This window comes from Podarcis liolepis (assembly GCF_965112155.1).
Source record: "Podarcis liolepis genome assembly, chromosome: 2".
Taxonomy (NCBI): domain Eukaryota; kingdom Metazoa; phylum Chordata; class Lepidosauria; order Squamata; family Lacertidae; genus Podarcis; species Podarcis liolepis.
Genome location: NC_139555.1, coordinates 33,792,616 through 33,814,628, shown reverse-complemented (window position 1 = coordinate 33,814,628; position 22,013 = coordinate 33,792,616). Strand labels below are relative to the sequence as shown.

Sequence of the window (22,013 nt, the reverse complement as noted above, 5' to 3'; positions counted from 1 at the left end):
TTAATGACCTGAGAGACGGGCCCACTCACAGTAGGTTTTCATTGTGTGTTGAAATATACTTGGAGTCAAGAGTGGATTTCATGCTCTTTATTCAGCTCATAGTGGTGAGGAAGAATGGAAGTTCCCCCAGAATGTCTGCTTTATATACATTATTTACACAATGGGCCCCATGTGATTGGCTAATTCCAGGATTCTCCTGTAGGCCAATCAGGTTGCGGATTCACTTCCACCTGGAGCTGGATTGGGTGGCTCCTGTGGACCAATCAGACTGCTGCATTCTGAATCCTATTGTTCTAGGACCAATCAGACTGCTGCATTTTGGATCCTATTCAACTCAGTACATAACAGTCTTCTCTGACAAATCTGCCAAGAAAGGTAGCTTTTCTTCATACCAACTGCACATAAGTAATAATAAAAAATAAGGAAAACAAAAAAGGCCAGAATTCTTTAAGCAGCTCCCAGAAATCCATGTGCATATGGTCTGCAAGAGACCTTTGCTTAGCATGCGTGTCATGGCCATTGTTCACTGTTGCTATGTAATGTAATGATACGACTTAGGTATTTGACTTTTTGGAGTCAGTCCTTGGCATTGATAAGGAAAACAGATGCTTATCCTTTCTTTAAGGGGCAGAGTGAGAACAAAGGCAAAGGATAAAAGGAAGTCACGGGAGAAATTTCTTAATAAGAGTTGGTAGGAGAATAAGTTGTTTATACGCAACAGGAATATAATTTGGGAATATTCATGGAAAGAAGCCACGCCAGGAGGAAGTTCTGTCCACTTTTTTCCTTCTGCACTATGATGAACAATTTGATGAGTAGAGGGGAAGACAGGCCATGGGTATAACGTAGCTTGGCCTGAGGTTTTATTAACCTACAAAGCCCACCCTAGTCCTTTAGGTTTGTGGTGCCATTTTAAAAATCTAAATAAAGGAAGCCAGCAAGTTGTTTTGCTTCTGTTGGCTGCAGGGGCTAGAAAGGGGAGAACCAGGGGCAGGAGTGGAGACAGAGATTGAATCACAGCTCCTGAACAGCCCAAGTGCTGCCCCTGTAGTTATGGCAGTCGTCTGCCCTTTGTTGCCTACCCAGGATTGCCAAGATGCTGTTGCCAGCGGAGGCGGGGGTTTCGTGACCTTCTTTTGTCTCACTGTGGATAACTTGGATCATTCTCTTGGCAGCTTCCAGCATCTGGGTACGAGATCCAAGGCTGAGCTCTTCTGGGAATGCCTGGTGTTGCAGGGGGGAAAGAGGACTTATTCACTGCTTGCCCAAACACACAATTGCTCTCTTTGAAAGGACACATCAAGTGAGCCTCCCGCTCCCCCAGACCCATTAGTTTCCTTCCATCACTCAGAATGATTTGTTTGTTTGTTGCATACTGTCAGAGCTGCTTGAAAATCCTAGCTCACAGAGGATCACGCTAGCCAGCGGTCATTAAGTAAAAGTCTTTATTGAATTACAGTTTCCATTCTCACGCTGCTGCGCGCAACTCTACGCCTAGTAGCTAGGTCGGCGAAGCTCCGTCTGAGTCTCCGCCCTGTGTGCACCAACTTAATATCCTAGCCTTGCTCCACCTTTTCCTCCTGACTGTCCTCCTCTGGGTCCCTCTACCCCCCGGGGCTTCTTCCTTCCGGGATTCTTCTGACGCTGACCCAGACCCTCCTGCCTCCTTGCGCCGGGCTTTAGGACCTGGCTCTCTTTCGGGGCTGCTTACTGCGCCGCCTTCCTCTGCATTTGAACTTGGCGCGCGCGCCCAACCTTCCACTTTCCTCTCAACCGTTTCTTCGCTCCCCGATGGAGGTGTGGCCATCCCCGACTCATGTCCTCCCTCCTGTGGAGGTGTGGCCACTCCTGACTCATGTCCTCCCTCCTGTGGTGAGCTGCCAGCGCTTCCCCCCTGGCTCCCTTCCTCTTCCCTGCTTCCTGGCGGTGACGCTGGTCCCGATTTCCAGCTGCTCCCCCCTGAGTCCTCTCTGGCTCTGTCTTCCTGGGGTGCCCCCCTAGACTCCCCCCTTGCCCTCGCCACTGGTGCTCCTTTCTGTGAATCCTCTGATTCACTGGAAAGACTAGGAGATCTCGGGTCGTCGTCGTCACTCATCTTTTCTTCTGCCTCCTCCCCTTCGCTCTCTGTTTCCTCCCTTGCCCGTGCTTCTGCTCCTAAACCCCTGACATCCATCCCCCCCTCGAAGCCCCCCATTCCCCCCTCCCCTCCTTCCGGTGCTGGAGCTGGGGGCTGCTGTTGCAAAGGGACGAACGTCGGGTATCGGTCGCTTCCCGTGGCAGGCCTCCATCTGAAGTCTCCCGGGTCTTCCTCCCCGCTCTCGTCGACGACAGTCACCTCCGCTTCCATCTCTGTGCCGCCGTGCTCGAAACCAGGGTCGTCCCCGAAAACGTCCATGTCCGTCTCTCCCTCACTTCCTCCTGTCGGTGTTGCTCGTCCTGGGCCTTCCAGCCACCGTCTGCGCCACTGCTCCTCTGGCCTATCGTCCCACCAATACGAGGGTTCTGATGCAGATCCCGAGGGTGACCCCTCCGGGGAACGGACGTCTTGTGTCGGGTCCTCGTCCGAGTCGAACCCCCGGAAAGTGCTGGCCGAAAGTGTGGGCGTGAAAAGCCAGTCGTCAAAATATTCTGCTGGCATAGGTCTATGGGGAAAGAGGGCATGAAACTCGTCTTTGAGGAGAGGTTCGTCCAAGGCGTAGCCCGGCACCCAGCTGTTCGCACTGGCCGGGGTGCCCTCCTTGGCGAGAAAGTATTCTACCCCCTCTTCCCCCCATCTGGAGTCCAAAATCTCAGTGACTTCGTTGATGCGCTCCTTCTGTGCCACTTCCGCGTGCCCTGTTCTGTCTCTGACCGGACTCGGCGCTGTTCCGGGTTCCTGGAACCTGTGCGGTGCCTTGTAGGGAGTGAGCACCGATCTGTGGAATACCGGATGCATTCTGGAACCCTCCGGAAGTGCCAGTCTGAAAGCTACCGGGTTGACCTGCTCTTCGACTTGGTAGGGCCCCAGTTGCTTATGCCCTAGTTTCTTCTTGGCCAACGACCTGGCCGGCACTGCGTGGGCTGCTAACCAAACCCAGTCTCCCACGTGGAGCTCTTCTCCAACCCTTCTGTGCTTGTCTGCTTGTACCTTGTATGCGTGCTTGGCCAGCTCCAGGTGGCGCCTCAGCTGATCGTGGACCTCCTGCAGCTCCGACGCGAACGCATCTGCTGTCTGCGGCTCCCCCTCCCCCATTCTTTCCAGTCCCGGGAAGGTTCTGGGGTGCCTCCCGTTGTTGGCGAAGAACGGCGTGACCCCCGTGGACACGTGCTTCGTGTTGTTGTAGGCGAACTCGGCAAGCGGTAGGTAATCCACCCACGTCGCAGGCTGTTGATTTGCATAACATCTCAGGTACTGCTGCATGATGGCATTGACCCGCTCCGCTTGCCCGTTGGTCTGCGGGTGTCTCGCCGACGCCAGGTTGATCTTGACGTTCAGGAAGCCCATCAGCTTCTGCCAGAAATTCGAGATGAACTGCCGCCCCCGGTCGGACAGAATAGACCGTGGCAGACCGTGAACCTTGAACACGTGGTCTATGAACAGTTTGGCGGTTTGCTCCGCCGTGGCCACCTTCGCACACGGAATGAAATGCGCCATCTTGGAAAACAGGTCCACCACCACCAGCACTGCCGTCTTGCCCCTTGAGCTGGGCAGATCCGTGACAAAGTCCAGGGCCACTCTCTCCCATGGTTCGAACGGTGTTTGCAGCGGTTCCAACAGTCCGGCCGGCGGTTTGTGCACTGGTTTGGCCCTCTGGCAGGTGTCGCACCTCGCCACGTAGTCTGCGACCTCCCCTCTCATTCCAGGCCACCAGAAATCCCTGGCTACTAATTCCACCGTCTTCTCCTTGCCAAAGTGCCCGGCCGTGGGCGCGTCGTGCAGCTGCTGCAGCACCTTGGCTCGAAGTTCGTCTCCCGGCACGTAGATGGCCCCTTTTCGGATGAGCAATCCATCTCGTAGCCGGAAACCGTCGGCCGCTGCCTTGCCCCTTTGCACCTCTGCCATCTTTGCTTGTGCGAAGGAGTCCTCCTGCAACGCACGTCGCACCGCCTCTAGGTCCACGGTCGCCGCGGCGCACGCCCACACTGCTGGTGCGAAGATGTGCATGGCGGCCGCTGGTGTTGCGTCCTCCAGATACTGTGGCTTACGGGAGAGAGCGTCTGCCATGATGTTGGTGTCCCCCGGGACATACTCTATTCGGAAGTCGAAGTTTGCAAAGAACTCAGCCCAACGTATCTGCCTCTGGTTCAGGAACTGTGCCGTGCGCCAGTGCTCTAGATTCTTGTGGTCCGTGCAAACCTGCACCGTGTGCTTGGCGCCGATCAGAAAGTGCCTCCACGCCTTGAACGCTGCGTGAATGGCCAGCAACTCCCTGTCCCAGATGGTGTAGTTCTGTTCGGACTTGCTGAGCTTCCTGGAGTAAAACGCTCCCGGTCGCCACACCCCCTGCGGGTCTTTCTGCAACAGGACCGCCCCCACGGCTCTGTCCGAGGGTCTGTCTCCACCCTCATCGGCTTGCTGGGGTTGACATGAAGCAGCTGCTCTTCCGACGCGAAGAGACGCTTGAGTGCCTGAAAGGACTGCTCCGCCTGCGCTGTCCAAACGAACTTCTTCTTCTTGGAGCTAAGCGTGTCAGTGATGGCCGCTGTCTGCATCGCGAAGCCCTTGATAAACTTGCGATAGAAGTTCGCAAAGCCGACAAACCGTTGGACCTCCTTCCGGTTGCGCGGACTCTTCCAATCCAACACCGCTCGAACCTTGGCGCTGTCCATGGCGAGCCCCTTGTCAGACAGCTTGTAGCCCAGAAAATCCACCTCCGGCACGTCAAATTGGCACTTCTCCAGCTTGGCGTAGAGCCTATGTTGCTTTAGCCTGCTCAGCACTTCCTTGACGTGTCCGTCATGCTCCTGCTGCGACTCCGAAAAGATCAGGATGTCATCTAAGAAACAGACGCACGTCTTGTAGAGAAGTCCCGCCAACACGTGATGCATAAACGCTTGAAAAACGTGGGAGCCATTTTGCAATCCAAAAGGCATAACTCTATATTCGTAGGTCCCCAGTGGCGTGAACATGGCTGTCTTCCACTCATCTCCTTCCCGCATGCGAATGAGGTTGTACGCCCCCCGCAGGTCTAACTTGGTGAACACTTTTCCCTTCCGTACCTTTGCGAGGAGGTCGTCAATACGGGGCATGGGGAAGTCCGATGGCCTAGTCAGACTGTTCAAAATCCTGTAATCCACTACCAGTCTTTTCTGGGGCGTGTCCCGCTTCTTAACAAAGAATACGGGACTGCCCCCCACTGCCCTGGACTCCCGGATGAAGCCGCGTTGCAAATTATGGTCAATGAACTCTTTGAGTTCCTGCAGTTCGTCCTCTGACATGGAATACAGTTTCCCTTTAGGCAGCGCCGCCCCCGGCAGCAGGTCAAGTTTGCAGTCATATGGTCTGTGAGGGGGTAGCCTGTCTGCCTCCTTCTCGCAGAAAACTTCCAAAAATTCAGCGTACTTGTGTGGAATCGCTTGCAGCGTGCCTAGCAGCAGCTGTGACTCCTCTTCCTCTCCTTCCTGCCTGGGCACGATGCAGTGTTCAGCACAAAAGGAAGAGCCGAAGGTCAGCTGCCTCTGGTACCAAGCCATCGCTGGGCTGTGCTTGTCCAGCCAACTCATGCCCAATACAATGGGCGTGTCAGATAGTCGAGTGACGTTGAAGCTGATGATTTCTCTGTGATTCCCAAGTCGCATCACCATTGGTGGCGTCTGCTTCACCACTTGCCCCCCGAGCAGCTCCCTGCCATCCACCGTGACAACCTGCAGGGGCAGTGTGGCCGGCAGCAACTGCACAGCGTGCCTGTCGACAAAGTCCTGCCCTATAAAGTCCGCATTGCTGCCTGAGTCAATGGTGATTGGCACGTCCATGGTGATTCCATTGGGCAGTTGGAGAGACGCTGTGAGCCTCACTACTGGTTTGGGCGGGAGGGGGTTCACGGGCTGTAAAATCGCTGGGGACTGCGTCACTAACACGTCTGGCTGGGCCCCAGTGCCTCTTCCTCCAGCCAGACAGCCTCGTTTCCCTGCTGTGGTCCTCCTTGCTGTGTTGCTGCAGTCACCATTGCTGAGGCTGCAGTGAGCTTGTGGGGCCTCTGGGGACACTCTTTCGCCATATGCCCTGGCTCCTCACAGACGTAACACTTCCTGTTCCCTCTAGGAGGCTTCGCTTTCACTGCTGCTGGTGCTAGGGCTCTGGTTGCTGACTGAGCCCTTGCACCTCCCACCTCCATAGGTTCGGCTCCTCCTCCTGGCGGAGGCGTGGATTGCGCCCGCGCTGCTTCCCTGGGAAAGAAGGAGGGGCCCCCGGCTGGTTCGCGCCCTCCACGCCCTTCGTCCCTGTTCCACGGACGTCCTTCCAGCCTCACCCCCACTGCCAGTGCCCTCTGAACGACCTCCTGGGTGGTTCGGGGTCTCTCCCCCCTGGCGATCTCATCTTTAATCGAGTTATGCAGCCCCTCCCAAAAGAGGTCTCTTACAGGAGCCGAATCTCTGTCCCATTCCAGGGCACTGACCAAGGCGAAAAAGCGGGCATGGTACTGCCTGACGCTGGCCCTCCCTTGTCTCAGCCCATGCACCTCCTTCCGTGCAAGATCCACGTCAATACTTGATAAAAAACACCCATCCATCGCTTTAATAAAGGCATCTGCATTCTGTAGCGCCGGATCCTTATCTCTCCATAAATTGCGTAGCCATGCTCTCGCATCCCCATGCAGATGGGACATGATGAACCCCACTCTCTCTTGTTCATCTCTAAAGTCTTTATGCAGCAGTTGCAGTGCGCACAGTACGTCGGCTCTAAAGTTGGGATACTGTTGCAGGTTCCCATCGAAGTGAGAGACCAGCCCGCCTGTCCGTCTCGCCAACCCAATGCCCTCCTGCCGGGGTGTCTGCTTTGTCAGCACGTCTAACCTGACCTGGAGATCCCTGCAGGCTGCGGCTGCTTCCTCCTCCCTCTTCCTGGATGCTAGAGCCTCGGCGTTCAGTTGTGCCACCGCGTTTCTGAGTTCCTCTATCTGCTGCTCAGCCGTCATGTCGTCTGCCGTTCGTGAGCTTGCTAGTAGGCACCTGTGTCTCTCCCCTCCTCGAGGCTGTAGATGCCCACAAGTGGAGACGGAGCTTACTGTCAGAGCTGCTTGAAAATCCTAGCTCACAGAGGATCACGCTAGCCAGCGGTCATTAAGTAAAAGTCTTTATTGAATTACAGTTTCCATTCTCACGCTGCTGCGCGCAACTCTACGCCTAGTAGCTAGGTCGGCGAAGCTCCGTCTGAGTCTCCGCCCTGTGTGCACCAACTTAATATCCTAGCCTTGCTCCACCTTTTCCTCCTGACTGTCCTCCTCTGGGTCCCTCTACCCCCCGGGGCTTCTTCCTTCCGGGATTCTTCTGACGCTGACCCAGACCCTCCTGCCTCCTTGCGCCGGGCTTTAGGACCTGGCTCTCTTTCGGGGCTGCTTACTGCGCCGCCTTCCTCTGCATTTGAACTTGGCGCGCGCGCCCAACCTTCCACTTTCCTCTCAACCGTTTCTTCGCTCCCCGATGGAGGTGTGGCCATCCCCGACTCATGTCCTCCCTCCTGTGGAGGTGTGGCCACTCCTGACTCATGTCCTCCCTCCTGTGGTGAGCTGCCAGCGCTTCCCCCCTGGCTCCCTTCCTCTTCCCTGCTTCCTGGCGGTGACGCTGGTCCCGATTTCCAGCTGCTCCCCCCTGAGTCCTCTCTGGCTCTGTCTTCCTGGGGTGCCCCCCTAGACTCCCCCCTTGCCCTCGCCACTGGTGCTCCTTTCTGTGAATCCTCTGATTCACTGGAAAGACTAGGAGATCTCGGGTCGTCGTCGTCACTCATCTTTTCTTCTGCCTCCTCCCCTTCGCTCTCTGTTTCCTCCCTTGCCCGTGCTTCTGCTCCTAAACCCCTGACACATACTAAAATAAATAGATCAATAAGGCTCTAGGCATATTGCAAACGGGGTTGTATCCCATGGGACTTCCCCTTCCTCTCTTTCTCTGCTCGCAAAATCTGCTCTGGTCCCGCAGCTGAGTGCGTGTCAATGTGTGCAGGTGTGCAGGTGTGCAAATGAGAGGAGAAGAGGGGAGAAGTTGCATTGCACAAGCAGAAGTCTGCTGCATGAGCAGAATGGCAGCACTCGTGACAACCAAGAAAGATAAGATGCTGCGGGAGGCAGATGGTTGCTCTTACTCTGAGTGATAATTTTTTCTCTTCTGCTTAAGGAAAGAGAGAAAGCTCCTGAGATAGACAATGGCATGTTAAAACTATCAGCTCAGCTTTAGCTAGCGAGGGAGGGAGGAGAAATTCAGCATTTAAAGCTGAATCCATCAAATCCACACTTTCTAGAACAATATGCAAACTGAAACACAAATATCCTAAATTCAGAGTTATCCAAATTTTGTGATGCACTTCTCCAAAGAGTGTTTACAAAAATGGATATCTATTGGGAAAGCGTACATAAACATGAATATGTCTCTGAAAACAACATACGAAACTGCATTAAATTAGGGAATGCATCTTGCAAAAATGTGCACAGTCAAAACTACATACATAAATGTGTTTATTGGGAGAAATTAACACTAAGGGCTAATCCGGACTGCCTCTTGCCTTTCTGGAGAAATCCGCTCTTTAGCACTCAGCTGGAGCAAACAGCAATTGTCAGCTGGGATAGCTCAGTCAGTAAAGCATAAGACTCTCAAGGTTGTAGGTTTGGGCCCCACATTGGGCAAAAGATTCCAGGGACTAGGAGAGTCTGGTGGTCCCTTCCAACTCTACAATTCTATGACTCTATGTTCTAATTTAGAGCTAAAGAGTGGGGTTTCCCTGGGAAATGAGTGGGCCAAGCGGAAAACCACTCGGCCTCATGCTTTCTAGGCATGGGGCAAGCAGAAGTGTGGCCGAGACCCTAAGATACAGAGGAAATATCACACATCACTTTCTGCAGGATTTGGGGATATATCCCAAAATGCTGCAGAATGTGAAAAACCTGAATTTAAGATTGGAAAACCAACAGATCCTTTTATATCACTAGCTCTAGCACAGATTTCTTGGGGAGGGGATTACTATGAAAGGACAGCAAATAGCTAGTCAGCTTATTGTTATATTTACTGCCATTTGGATTTTCTGCCGCAGGGTCCCAAATATTGTGGGCCATCATCGCAACACCTTCTCTGACTCCAACAGAGCAATGACAAAACATCTACTGGAGGAGTCCTACCACACAAGCCCTCAGTGCAGCGCTAAGCTGAGCAACATCCTTCACACTGGAGATATTCAGGGAGGCCAGAGCTGCTGTGACATTGCTGCGGATGGAGATGCGGTCCCTCAGCTCCTTCATGCTATACCCTCTTCCAAAGTCCTGGAAAAAAACCACATGTGGCCAAATCACCTCTGCTGGAACAGAATACCGCCAAAAAGAAAAAGAAAACCTGCCCAAATGGAGATGATACGTATTTTTTTAAAGTGCTTTTTATTATTAATTATATTTGTGTATCACCTTTCCTCCCCAAAGGATATCAGGGCAAAGTAGAACATGGCCTGACAAAACTTGAATAATTCAATCGACAGTGAAGATACAAAAAACACACCAGCCAATTTCCATATCACAACCTCATTCACTGTCAGGCGCCAAGTTCACTCCATCCACCCCCCCACCCCCCCCAAGCTAGGGTGAGTGTGTCTTCGGCTGGCACCTAAGTGTTAACAAAGAAATGGGCAAGTGCAAACGGAGGGAATGCCACAACTGGGGTGTCACGGTGGAGAATACCCTTTTTCCTAACTCTGCACAACAGATCCTAGCTGTGGATGGGACCGAGACCTTGAGAATCTCAAGTTCCTGGGTGTGCAAGCATTGTTAACCTGTACGCAGATGTAAAGCGTTCTCCCCCCCCCCCAGCAAGTGCTTACGTGATTCAGCAGGCTTATGAGAGCCAAGGAGTACGGAATCACCTCCTGTGGGTTTCCTTGCTGGACCACACCCCACAGCTCCGACTGGCTCTTCTTCTTCAACCAGCTGGTTATGGTGTTGAATCCTGAAGGGAGTTCAGGCATGGTGAGAGTCAGGGTTCTGAAAGGGAGAGAAGAAGAAGAGGAGTTTGGATTTGACATCCCGCTTTATCACTACCCGAAGGAGTCTCAAAGTGGCTAACATTCTCCTTTCCCTTCCTCCCCCACAACAAACACTCTGTGAGGTGAGTGAGGCTGAGAGACTTCAGAGAAGTGTGACTAGCCCAAGGTCACCCAGCAGCTGCATGTGGAGGAGCGGAGACGCGAACCCAGTTCCCCAGATTACGAGTCTACCGCTCTTAACCACTAGACCACACTGGCTCTCAGGGAGAGCGGGCACACTTTGCAAATACACTTTGTAAGTGCAAACACACTTTGCAAGCATCCCTCCCTCCTCCCTGCCCGTGCAAGCCACACTTAGAAAGGTTTTGCTACCATCCTCAAGTACTGAATGCCATAGTACCCTCATAATCGGGAACAGAACTGTCCTCAAGGAAGTAACACAATGACTGCAGCTTTAATCTCTCTCCAGGTAGAAATAAGTCTTGCAAAAGCAACTCTGTCTGCCAGTGGCAGTGCTGTGCTGCCTCCCTCTTGACAGCAGCATTACTGCCATTTTGTAGAACAGTACAGGGGGTGGATGTTAGCAAGGTTAGGGCTGTGTGGGTGTGCTGGAGGGAGTGCCAGATTGGCTCTGCTTGTGCATCAACGCAGCCCAGGCCTTGCCACCCTCCCCCCATACTGTCCTGGCAAGTGGCAGTGATTCCACTGTTAGGACAGCAGCACAGTGCAGCACAGCACAGCACAGCATGCTGTCTTCTCCTGCCTGTTCTTTTTTTCTCTTCCTGAGTCTCTGGAAGAACAAGGCACAGAGATCTCCTGCCCGGCCCATCCCAAAGAGGTCCCACATTTACTGGTTCAATGCCAAGGTTTTTGCTCCCCGTGAATCCTCCAGCTCAACTAGGATGTTGACACTGGATTGGTTGCCAAGAGCGCCTGCGGGCAGGAAGATGCTGAAGGCAGACTTGACCCCTCGATACAGGCAGGAGTGCCAACAATGGCTGCTGTGAGGGGAGCACATTTCGGCAGTCAGGGTGTAGATCAGCTGCTGCTGCTGCGTTGGGCTGCTGTCCTCATCCATCCAACCTGAAAGAGTCAGAGCAGGAGATGCAGAAGGATATCAGACGAAGGAGGTGTAAAGGTATACATCACTTCAGCTTGGTCACATCAGAATATGAATCAATCTGGCTCCAACACAGCTGTATATGCCTGAGCCATGAATGAATTCCATGCAATGCTAGTCTATGTCTATACTCACACACATAAGTTATTGTCTAGTGGTCTGGCAGGCAAAATTACACATGACCCAGGTACCTATGGAGCCTAAATGACAAGACTGCCCTCCCTGCCTGCAGCTTCCACAAAAGTGGAGCTCAAACAGCTTCCAAAGGACAGCTCCTTGAGATGCAGCTGTTCCAGTTCTTTAACGGCACTGAGATCCCCACTGGGGCAATCTTGTTGCGTTACTTACCCATGCACTGAAATCTAACTGGTGTCTCCAAGATGTAGATATTGTTTTCTGGTCTCAGAATGCAGAGCCCTCCCCTGGGTGGGTGGTTTGGGGTGAGGGTGATGCTGGCTTCTCCCCAGAGCTGTCCTCTAGGCTGAGTGACCAAAACGGTGAAAGTGTAGTTCACTCCATCTTGCAGGACCCCCTGCCTGATCACCAGGTCCCGGTTGGAGTCCCCAGTGGAAGTGGTCACATTGTCCAAGGTCAAAGGCTGGCCATCAGAACTCCGAGCTCTCCAGCTGTACTGCAAGGGCCAGACAGCACAGATCACGATACATCAGAATGGCGCCTCTTTTTAAGCGCAACTAAACCCCTGCTGCTCTATAGCCCTGGAATCAGAAGAGAGCATCTCACCAGCGTTCCATTGTCACAGCTTTCGCACCGTCCAGACAGCGTGACATGGATGCTGCTGCTGACCTCGTAGCTTGACAAAGCACTGCAGGAACGGCACTCCAGGGTCACAGGCAGGATCTGGCTAGATGTGATCGAAACCTGCCAGAGGACACCCGAGTCAATATTAAAGTCAGCCCCAAATCAAGACACAGCGGGCTAGTTGGTACAAATGGAGAAACGCGACCCTACAGAAGAGGAGCAAGATGTCCAGCAATGGAGGAGTCCCTTGGACCTCTCCCAGGCAACGTAACAGAACTGTGGTGAAGGGTCCGTCAGAGTGGACAAAAGCCAGTAGTGTGTCTAGGGGGTTTGCCCATACTGCACTTGTCCCTGAGTGCTAAATCCTAACATTTGGTCTTGACTGGGCTTCCCAGCTTCATAGCAAGAATATGTGCATTTGAGCATTATTCCAGGGCTCAGTACTTTCCTTGCCATTTGGCATCCCTACGTACATTGTGTTTCTTTGTCAAAGAGAAAAGAAGAGGTCATTCAGCATGGCAGTCTTTGATCTATGTCTTTGATACAAGAAGACAGGAACTAACTGTCCAAGTCAGCAGGGAGGAATCACTCCCCTTCAGGAACTCCCTAGTGCAGCTGAGGGGGCTGGATGGAGCGGCTTGCATTCAGACTGTGTTCTGTGGAAAGAAAGAAAAAGCTCTGTTTTTAATCAGAACTCTTTCTTTCTTTCTTTCTTTCTTTCTTTCTTTCTTTCTTTCTTTCTTTCTTTCTTTCTTTCCAGAGGAAGTGTTTTGACTACAAGACACTTTTATGCAGAGGGTAAAATGTTTCACTTTTAAGAGCATTTTCCCCTCAGCCAACTCTTCAAAAAGACTCCCTATAAGCAACCACCAGCGGCTGCCACATACTTGTCCTGCACTACATGTTCACTGTGTCCGTCTGTCTGTGTCCGTCTGTTTCTGTCAATTTATATGGGGGGAAGTCAGAGTGGCCACATGAGACTAGAGAATGTAATACAGTGGTACCTTGGGTTAAGAACTTAATTCGTTTTGGAGGTCTGTTCTTAACCTGAAACTGTTCTTAACCTGAGGTACCACTTTAGCTAATGGGGCCTCCTGCTGCTGCTGCACCACCGCCATGCGATTTCTGTTCTCATCCTGAAGCAAAGTTTTTCACCCGAGGTACTATTTCTGGGTTAGTGGAGTCTGTAACCTGAAGCATCTGTAACCGGAGGTACTACTGTAAAGCCAAGCTCACCGTCTGTGTCACCCAAGCAGGATCTTTACCAGGCTTCCTCACTGTAAGGTTGAAGTGGTAAGTTGTTCCTGGATTCAGCACGGCGTGTGGGACAATCACTCTGTCCATGCCTGCCATAGCAGGGAAGCCACATAAAGTTGTGGACACATTAAGTGCCTGTGGCAGAGAGAAGTTCAGTTAAGAGCCTTTTGCATTAACTAATTTCTGCTCTGATGCTGAAATTGGGGCTGCAGGGGTGGGGAGGGGGAGTGTAAGGTGAAATCTTATGAAGCAACAGACTTTTGAAAGCTGGCATACAATTAAAGTAGAAATTTGTGAGAGCTGAGCCTGGCCTTATGTTCTGAAGCACCTGGAGGCTCTTCCTCCCAGGTTCTCTGCCCCAGTGCCATGGTCCTCTTCCTACCCTCCCAAAAAGTTAGGACAACAGGCCCCTGTAAAGTGAGGCTCAGTCTTCTCTCTCATACAAAAGAAGTGAGAATGGACAAGGGGAATGCTCTCCTGGTATAACAGCTTTTAAAGGGCAGGAAAGCAAAGGAAATAAAACAGGTGCTAGGCAAGTAAAGCCATAGCTCCAAATGCAAAATGAACTGGGAGCATACTCGAAGTGCACTGTTGTTTCTTCAGTTCCAGCTGCTGGAAATTTGGCGCCTTCTGAATTTGAGAATTAGAGAAGCACCAAATTCACAAAGTGTTGAATTTAAGCCATGGCTGCAAAGTTTGAATCACCAAGCAATGTGTGATGGTAGGTGATTGACAGGTGGGTAACTCCTCCCACCTGACAAAGTGGCCTCTGGGGAACTGGTCACTTCTGGATTTGGCCCTCCAGCAGGATCCTGTTTCACCACCCCTGCATTAAAGCCTTCATGTAAAGGAAAACCCACCTTTTCAGGTTATGCTTCTCATTAGTTAATCAGACCAGGATTTCCCAAACTTTTTGGACTACAACTCACATCATCCCTAGCTAGCAGGGTCAGGGATGGTGTAGTTCAAAAAGAGCTGGAGACCCTAGTTTGGGAAACCGTGGTCTAAACAATGTGTCTTCTTGCTGCCATTCTAGGTCCTCTTCTTACCTCCAGTTGACAGTCCCAGTGGTACGCCAGAGAGGAGTTTCCACCCTTCTCCACATCAGGGTCATATGACTTGCTTCCATCTAGAACCAGATCCATTTTGACTGTCCCTCTCCTCCAGGATCCTCCTTGGATGACTGGAACTAACTTGCTGGAAAGCACAGTCAAGTCACTGCAAGCCATCTGGGCCAAGGGTGTGTTCTCCAGAGAGATAGTGAAAAGCAGGCAGTGAGGACCAACGTCCAGAGAGAACTTGGGGAGCACAAGACGAGGGGTTAGCACATCTACATGCGGTAATGAGACTGCATTGGTCTTGGTCGGAGCATCACAGCTGCAGCCGCGGAATATCTCCCACCGATACAACGCCCGGTAGGCTGTGCATTGTTTCAAGTCGACATCAGCCTCAAAGTAGGTGGTGTAAGATTTGGAGATCACAGAGAGAGGCTCAACCAGCTTCAGAGTAGGGCTTTCACAGAGCAGCTGCTCCACAGTTACTTTTGACTGGGCCAAGACAAAACTGACGTTGTTGTAGACTCTCACTTCTACCAAGAAATCACCAGCTTGGTGATATTTGTGAAATACTCTCTGATCTCCTTCACTGGCGAAGGTTTCGGGCGAGTCCCCAAAATTCCACTCCATGTGAAGGTTGCTGCCACCAACCGCCATTACATCAAATGTCACGGTTTGATTGACAAATGTCCTGGAGCCATTGCTGGACAGGTTAACAGTCACTACCGGCACCTCTAACGTTCTTACCACCAGGAGAGTGTCTGCACAGAAAGCATTGGTGGCCTCAATCAGAATGGTTAAATTGTCTTTGCCAGAGGGGGTATACGTCACCTGCTGGCCTGTGACATTATAGTCGGGCAGCCCAGGGAGCCGAAATGCCCAGGAGAAAGCAATGTTCTCTCCAGCTTGCACGGCTGCTCGGAGTGTAAGTTCTTTGTTGGCTTCCAGAATGAGTGGACAATCATCTAAGAGGTGCAGCCCCTTCACCTTCTCCAAGACCTTCACCATGACAGTATCTGTCTGATTACTAACGTTGTTGTAAGCAGATGCCAGAACCTGGTGGTCACCTTTCACTGGAAAAGGAAAGTGGAAGATCCCCGCAGGGTTATCCACATGAATCGCCAGCGAGGAGAAGTAGAGGGCAAAGGTCACTCGCGAGCCCTTCAACACACGCAGTGTAAAAGTAACCTCGTCATCTGTGCACACTGTCCTCTTGTCCACTGTCACAGCCAGTCTAGTCACAGGGTCTTGGACAGAGATGGCACCCAGAGCTGTACTCTCGCTAATGTCATTCCAGACCCGCAGAAACACTCCATAGTCTCCGAACTGCTCAAATCTGTGAGAGATGTTCTGCCCACGGGAGAGGATCAGCTTCTCCTCTTCCCCCCGCTGTAGCTGCCATTCCCATGCAAGGTCAGATCCTTCATCCACCATGCCCAGAAGCTCTACTGAGGTGCCTGACTTCAGGAGGAAAGGTCGCATAATTCCTGCCACGCTGAAATTTGCCCCAGAAACAGGTTCCTGCACTCTGAGTTCTGTGGAGCCATTGCTGGATCCCAGGGCATTGTAGACTGTGACAAAGACAAGCTTGGAGCCTAGGGTGTTATAGATGTGTGAAAGGGAAGGTGTGGTGGTAAGCAGCAGCTGTGCGTCCTCCTGCACCTTCCACTGATAAAGGAGATCTGTTCCCGACACCACAGAAATGTTCAGGTTCACTGGCTTTCCTACTGCAACATTATCAGCGGCCGATTGAACCTTCACACCATGAACTCTCTCCAAGACTTCCAGGATAAGGCTGGTGGTGGCTTCACCCAGTGCATTCCCAGCTTTCACCTCCACCAGGAGTTCCCCACTTGTATTGGGGCAGAATAAGAACAACTGCCCTTCAGAAGTAAACAATGGATGCTTTCCTTTCAAAGCTGCCCAATGGAAGGTGACATTGGAGCCCTGAGCAACCTCACTGGAGAGAGAGAAGGCTTCCGCAACGGCCACATACTTGTCCTGCACTACATGTTCACTGTGGATTTGCACCCCTTGGACTCTTTCCTGGACCTCTACAGTGATGTTTGCCTTCTCTATGCTCACAGCATTCTCAGCTACGGCAAACACCACAAAGGTGCCAAGAGTGGGGAAAGTGTGAGTGAAAATGGCCGCTCCCTCTTGGAATCCAGTTGTTTCACCAACAGCCCAGCGATAGCGAACACGATCCCCTGCAGCTAAAGAAGATCTGAAGGTGACTTCCTGCCCAGCTTCGCTCACTGGTTGCTCAGCATGTAGAGTCAACAGCTTGACTGGAGTAAGCACCGTCATGGTGAGTGTTGCTGTCCTGTGACTGACCAGATTCTCACCCACAACCACGATGGTAAACTCTCCTGCTTTCTTATAGGTGTGGGGGGCTCTTTGACCCACCTGATGAGGTGAGGCATCTCCAAAGTCCCACTGAAATGCGGCTGTAGTGTCCCAGCTGACTTCAGCCACAAAGTCGTAGGGAGTGCCCACAGCTAGAAAGATGCCCGTTTCACCACTATGGTGAATGGAGATGGTATTAATGGCCTGCTGAGCTATGATATTTACCGAGGCGTTTTGTTGGCTGACCGTGTTCCACACAGTCACGGTTACCATGTACAACCCAGCCTCCAAGTACACAAATGTGATTTCTGGAGTTTTAGAAGGCACTGGGTCTTCACCGATGTCAAAATCCCAATGGTACCTGTACTGGTGCTGAGGGTCGGGGCCTGGATCTACTTCAGCCAAGAAGGAAAGCGGTTCCTCTAAGGCTACAGCAGACATTGGAGCCAACAGCTTAACTGAGCTGATTTTGTCCTCTACACAAACGGCTAGCTGACGAGAAGCACTGCTCATTGTTCCATAGACAGTCAGATTCACCTGGTAATTCCCAGCCGACATGTAGCTGTGAAGGACCGTGGGGTCTCCATGACGAACAGCAGGAGGGAGGCCATCTTGGAAATCCCAGCAGAACATAACCCCTTTAACTGGCCCTGTCACAAAAGCTTGGAACCGGGTCAGCTCCCCACTGGAGAGACAACTAGGAGCCAGGATGCTGCTAATACGCAGTTTGTAAATGTTGGCTATGGTGGATGCCTCGGTATAGGTCGCAGCACTGTGAACTGTCACTGTTACTGTGTATTTTCCTTCAGCAGCAAAAATGTGAGAAACAACACCGTGTGACAGATTTCTGTAGGTGGATCCATCTCCCATGTCGAAAGACCACCTGACATCTGTGCCAGAGGTAACTGTGGCATTGACAACTGTGACTGAACCGAGTTCACTGGGCCCACTGCACACTATGTGCAGGCCCATAATTCCTTCCCTGACAGACACTGATGCCCATGATGTTATGTCACTGAGATTGTTATTGGCTCTTAGGGTCACATTATAAATCCCAGCCTTTTCAAAGGAATAGCACACAGTAGAATTTTGCCCCTCCTGTACAGGTGACCCATCGCCGAAGTTCCAGGAATACCATATGCCATAGAGGGAAGGAGAAACCAAGGCCTCAAACTGAGTAACCTCTTTAACCAATGGAGAAGTTGGACTGGACAGTATGGTCACCAGGGTTATAGGAACGACAGCACAGACTCTGGCCATTTGGTGAACTTGCTCATACTTGTTGAGGGCTTCAGCTCTGACTGTGTAGTCACCTACAGAAATAACGATGAGTACGTATCACTCAGGAGTGGTAATTTTTCAGAAGCTGGATGTTTTTCAATTTATTGCTCATAGCTAGGTTTCTCCTTTATGTGTTAATTAAAATGCGGGTTGTGCCTAATGTTAGTCACTCGCAGAACAGACCCATTGAAATGAATGGACATGACTTATAGGTCCATTAACATCAATGGGTCTACTCTTGAGTTTGACTAACCTTGGGTATTTTAACCCTTAATTATCAGATTCACATCCTGTCTTTCTGTAAGGGGGAACAGAATGTAAGATACGTAAAATGTACATAATAATCACAACTTGTATATAAAATAGGTATAATTTTAAATCTAACCCTAGAAAAACCACAAAAGCTGTTGAGGTAGATTGAAGTGATTGGCAGGTGACAGTCAATTTAGGTGTAGGGGCCTCAAGTTCCCCACGGCTACCACAGCAGGAAAGCTCCTTCCTCACTTTACAGTGCACCTCATTAGCTTTGCTTCCCTTCCCATATGCGTGTTCCTGTCTTGGTCTCAATCTCCTATGATGCTTTTGCCTCACCTGTTCTCTTCTGGTTTCCTAGATTTCAACCTGCTGGTGGTTAGTCAGCCTGTTCTGGCACCTATTTTCCCACACCAATTTTAACCTTTCTGCCCATAGCTCTCTCAGCTGCTATCTTCTCATCCATCTAGTCTCCTCCTCTTCATTTCAGGGAGAAAGGCGTGACTTGAAGCTCCTTGAGCTCCCTAAGTTATCTCCTAGTATCAAACCCATTTCCCCACCTGGCTGAATGAAGGCATGGGTCACCCTTGCTGACACTTGAACTCGTTCTGTCTGTGGATCCGGTCGTGGCAGCTGAGCGTCGTAAGGAGGAGCCAGGGTGGTCTCTGCCTCTGGGCTGCCGTCACCAAAATTCCACCTGCAAACAGAAATACAGACAACAAATAATGCATTGGATATACTGCGGGCAACCGGCAGAGGTCACAATGAGAGCGGCAGTGTTTCCTAAAGCGTCTGCACAGAGTGACAATTTGGGACAGAATTTCTACCAGTGATGCCTGTTGACCTGCCTGTCTGTGAACAAAGGAAACCTGAAGGGAGACTCCAGCATGAAACTCTTTGAATTACATTTCATCAGGAATTCAGTTCTATCATCTGTGACTTGAATCAAGATATTTATCACACTATATGTGTTTGCTAACTTACCAAGGCCAGGAAGTTTCTGTTATCACCAACACAGCTATCCTAATTGCCACTTTAACTGTTTTATTGGATGTGATTATTACTCTCCATTCTTTTTGCAATTTGCTTCCTTTTGATCTCAGTGTTCTCCATTCCCATCCACTTGTGTCGACAGGCCAAACAACACAGGGGAACCCATATATTCCCTGTTAATTAGGAATTGTACTACTTGTTGCTGGTGAACAGCATTCTGGCCCATAAATCCATAGGAAATTTGTTAGTCACCAAGGTGCCGCAAGACTCTTTTGTTGGTTTTGTTGATCTGGAGTACTGAAAACAAGACCCAGAAAGTTCACCCTATCTCTGCCTGAGATTGGACTGGACTCAGCAACGGCAATGATAAATTCCTTCCCAGAGTTTCTTCTGTGCCCCTTATCACATCACCCCCTCTGGTACATCTCCCACACTACCTATCACCACCTTTAGCCCCTGCCAAAAAATCTGTTTTCCACAAGATGGATACAATGCTCGCTGCCAAAGGTCTGGAAGTCAAGCAATTTGCAAGTCCTGGTTGCACAATTTGTTATTTCAACACCTCAAATGTCTTTTCGCTATATTTATTCCTTTTCCCAAAGCCATCTCTGGCATGGTAGTTCTTGCTTGTGGGGTACACTAAAGTGGGGACATTACAGGTACCAGCAGAGCAGGTAACTCCAGGGTACCTTGAGAGAGTAGGGTGTTGAATTAGATTATCCTTTTTTTAATTTTAAGTTCAGTGATTCTCCCAGGCACTGTCATGTTCTGACTCTGACTTATAGTCCGATCAGAAAGCAGCTTTCTCCAGAGCTGTTGAACTGGTTATTCTGATTTTTGTTTGTCTGCCTTCCCCTGAAATAGGTGACTTGTCTTGCTTACATTATTTTAAGCAATTTGCTTTGCTGGCCTCTTTAACACCCCCCCCCCATTTAGTGTACCCTATGGTGGTCTACTGTGATCTGAACTGGACTGTTGCCCTGCAACAGGCTGATTCTTGGGTATCCTCTATGCCTCATGGTTCATTTTCTACCAAACCAGTGTGGCTTTCATGCACAGGCAAAGTCACAGATGCAGTTTACTACACCTCCTGAACATCACCAAATGTGCCAAAAAAGAGGGAAGGGGGGAGTACTAGGAATTGTCATATATTTAGGGGAAGATACCAGGTCAGACTGTTTGTGATCTATGAATAGGATGAGACTGAGTTGGTGGCTACTAACTGAGTTAGCGATTCTATACTAAAAGCTAAATTGGGATGAATTTAGCAGAAGTGTTTGTAAGTCAGCTCAAATGAGGGTTTTTTTCTGCAGAAAACGATGGTGTGAATTGGGCTTGAGTAGATACACTGGCTGTTCCCAGAGAGCTCTTCCCTAAGATTGTGTGTTCCTTGCAACTTGGATTTTGGTGATGGGCAATCACTTGAAAGCACCTATCCAGACTTCCTTGCCTTGCTTCTTACCTCACCATGACATCCACGGCAGTGTCTACTTCCACCCTGAATATCATAGTCTGGGGAACATTGACTTCCACAATTCCAGGGAGTCCCAGCAATTCAGGGTGAGCCAAGGGGTTCATGGGTTCAGCTATGAGCATCAGTTCCAAAGATTTGAAGCTCACCGGGTTCTTTGCTGTCAACTATGAACAAAGAGGAGAAAACCAAGAAACCTTTGATCCCAAACCAAATAAACCACCCAAATCCCATAAGTCACTGAAGCATCTTCTGATAATGCTCATAGCAGCTCAGCTATGCATTTGCTTCTGTAGAGAGAGACAAAAGAGAGTCAGGAAGTCCCTGGCTCAAAGGAACTCACAGAGAAGCTGCAAGCAAGCCACTCTCTCTGTTATATTACAGTCTTTTTTTGTTTGTTTGTTTCCCTCATGTCCTAATCTTTCTAGTCTTGGTTCAGTTTGCTTACATCAGTTTGTAATTAAAAAAAATATCAATCCATGGAAGAGTGCACACTGTTTCATTACATATATTCATTTTTGTATGCAATTTTCACATTCTGACATGTAATTTCTCCTAATATACTGGACTACCTTATAAGGCTGTTGTATGAAATACTGAGATAACACATATAAATTGCTGTACAAATACTACTTATATTCCTTGAAATGCCCACGTGTGCAATGCTCTACTATGGGGTTGCTGTTATTGCTGCTGCTGCTGTTGTTGTTGAATGGCTTTGGTTTCTCACCTTTAGCTTATATGTAGCAGGTCTCTTAAATGTGACACTGTAGCTCTGACCATTGTAGGCAAACATGTCCATGTTATCAATCACCCAGGTGTAAGAAACAGAGGACCCCTGGCTGATCTCAGCAGTAAATACCTGGTTAAAGCAAAGAAGTTGCATGATGAGAATAACCCATATATTGGCTATGCTGGTTGAACTTTGGGCTAAGTATTGAGGAGCAGTAAATGAGTCTGGGTCCAGGTAGGATACTTCAGTGACCTGGGACTGAGGGATCTGTGCACTGCCTAACACTCCAATTTCTTTGCCCCTTCAATAATTCAAGATCATGACTGCATTGTTTCCTAGTTCAGAGGTACAGTCCTTGTCAATTCTGCAAAGCCACAAAAATCAGTATAGGGTATGCATCTATGTACAATATATTTTTTTCATATAAGAATAGCTAGCCGTGCCCTGGGGTCACTCCAAAAATAATGACAATCAGTTCTTCTGTAGCTTACCCATTAGAAAGAAGCATCTTTCATTTGCAGTTTTCCCCGTTAAGATGTTGTTGCTGGGGACTGTTTGTTTTACTGGAATGGCCAGAGCATCAGAAGGTC

At 50.2% G+C, this 22,013-nt stretch overlaps 1 protein-coding gene and 1 long non-coding RNA gene across 4 annotated transcripts in view; one reads left to right on the top strand and one right to left on the bottom strand.

Annotated features, from left to right (window-relative positions):
- The window catches only part of LOC310699373 (polycystin-1-like), a 77,586-nt gene that overhangs the window by 30,902 nt on the left and 24,671 nt on the right, over positions 1-22,013 (bottom strand). For all 3 annotated transcript variants that reach the window (XR_014522057.1, XM_083487082.1, XM_083487083.1), the window contains exons 13-23: positions 21,421-21,552; positions 20,682-20,857; positions 18,787-18,923; positions 14,339-18,006; positions 13,269-13,424; positions 12,015-12,152; positions 11,622-11,904; positions 11,005-11,236; positions 9,992-10,151; positions 9,303-9,443; positions 1,083-1,224 (exon numbers count right to left, since the gene is read on the bottom strand). Coding sequence is in view for 2 of the 3 variants with exons in the window: in XM_083487082.1 (XP_083343208.1) it covers positions 1,083-1,224; positions 9,303-9,443; positions 9,992-10,151; positions 11,005-11,236; positions 11,622-11,904; positions 12,015-12,152; positions 13,269-13,424; positions 14,339-18,006; positions 18,787-18,923; positions 20,682-20,857; positions 21,421-21,552 (5,365 nt within the window). In the remaining variant the exon portion in view is untranslated. The remainder of the gene's footprint in view (positions 1-1,082; positions 1,225-9,302; positions 9,444-9,991; positions 10,152-11,004; positions 11,237-11,621; positions 11,905-12,014; positions 12,153-13,268; positions 13,425-14,338; positions 18,007-18,786; positions 18,924-20,681; positions 20,858-21,420; positions 21,553-22,013) is intronic.
- Positions 12,857-22,013, top strand: part of LOC310699462 — a 222,481-nt gene continuing 213,324 nt past the window's right edge. Inside the window, exon 1 of the long non-coding RNA XR_014522097.1 lies at positions 12,857-13,192. This is a non-coding gene — a long non-coding RNA (uncharacterized lncRNA). The remainder of the gene's footprint in view (positions 13,193-22,013) is intronic.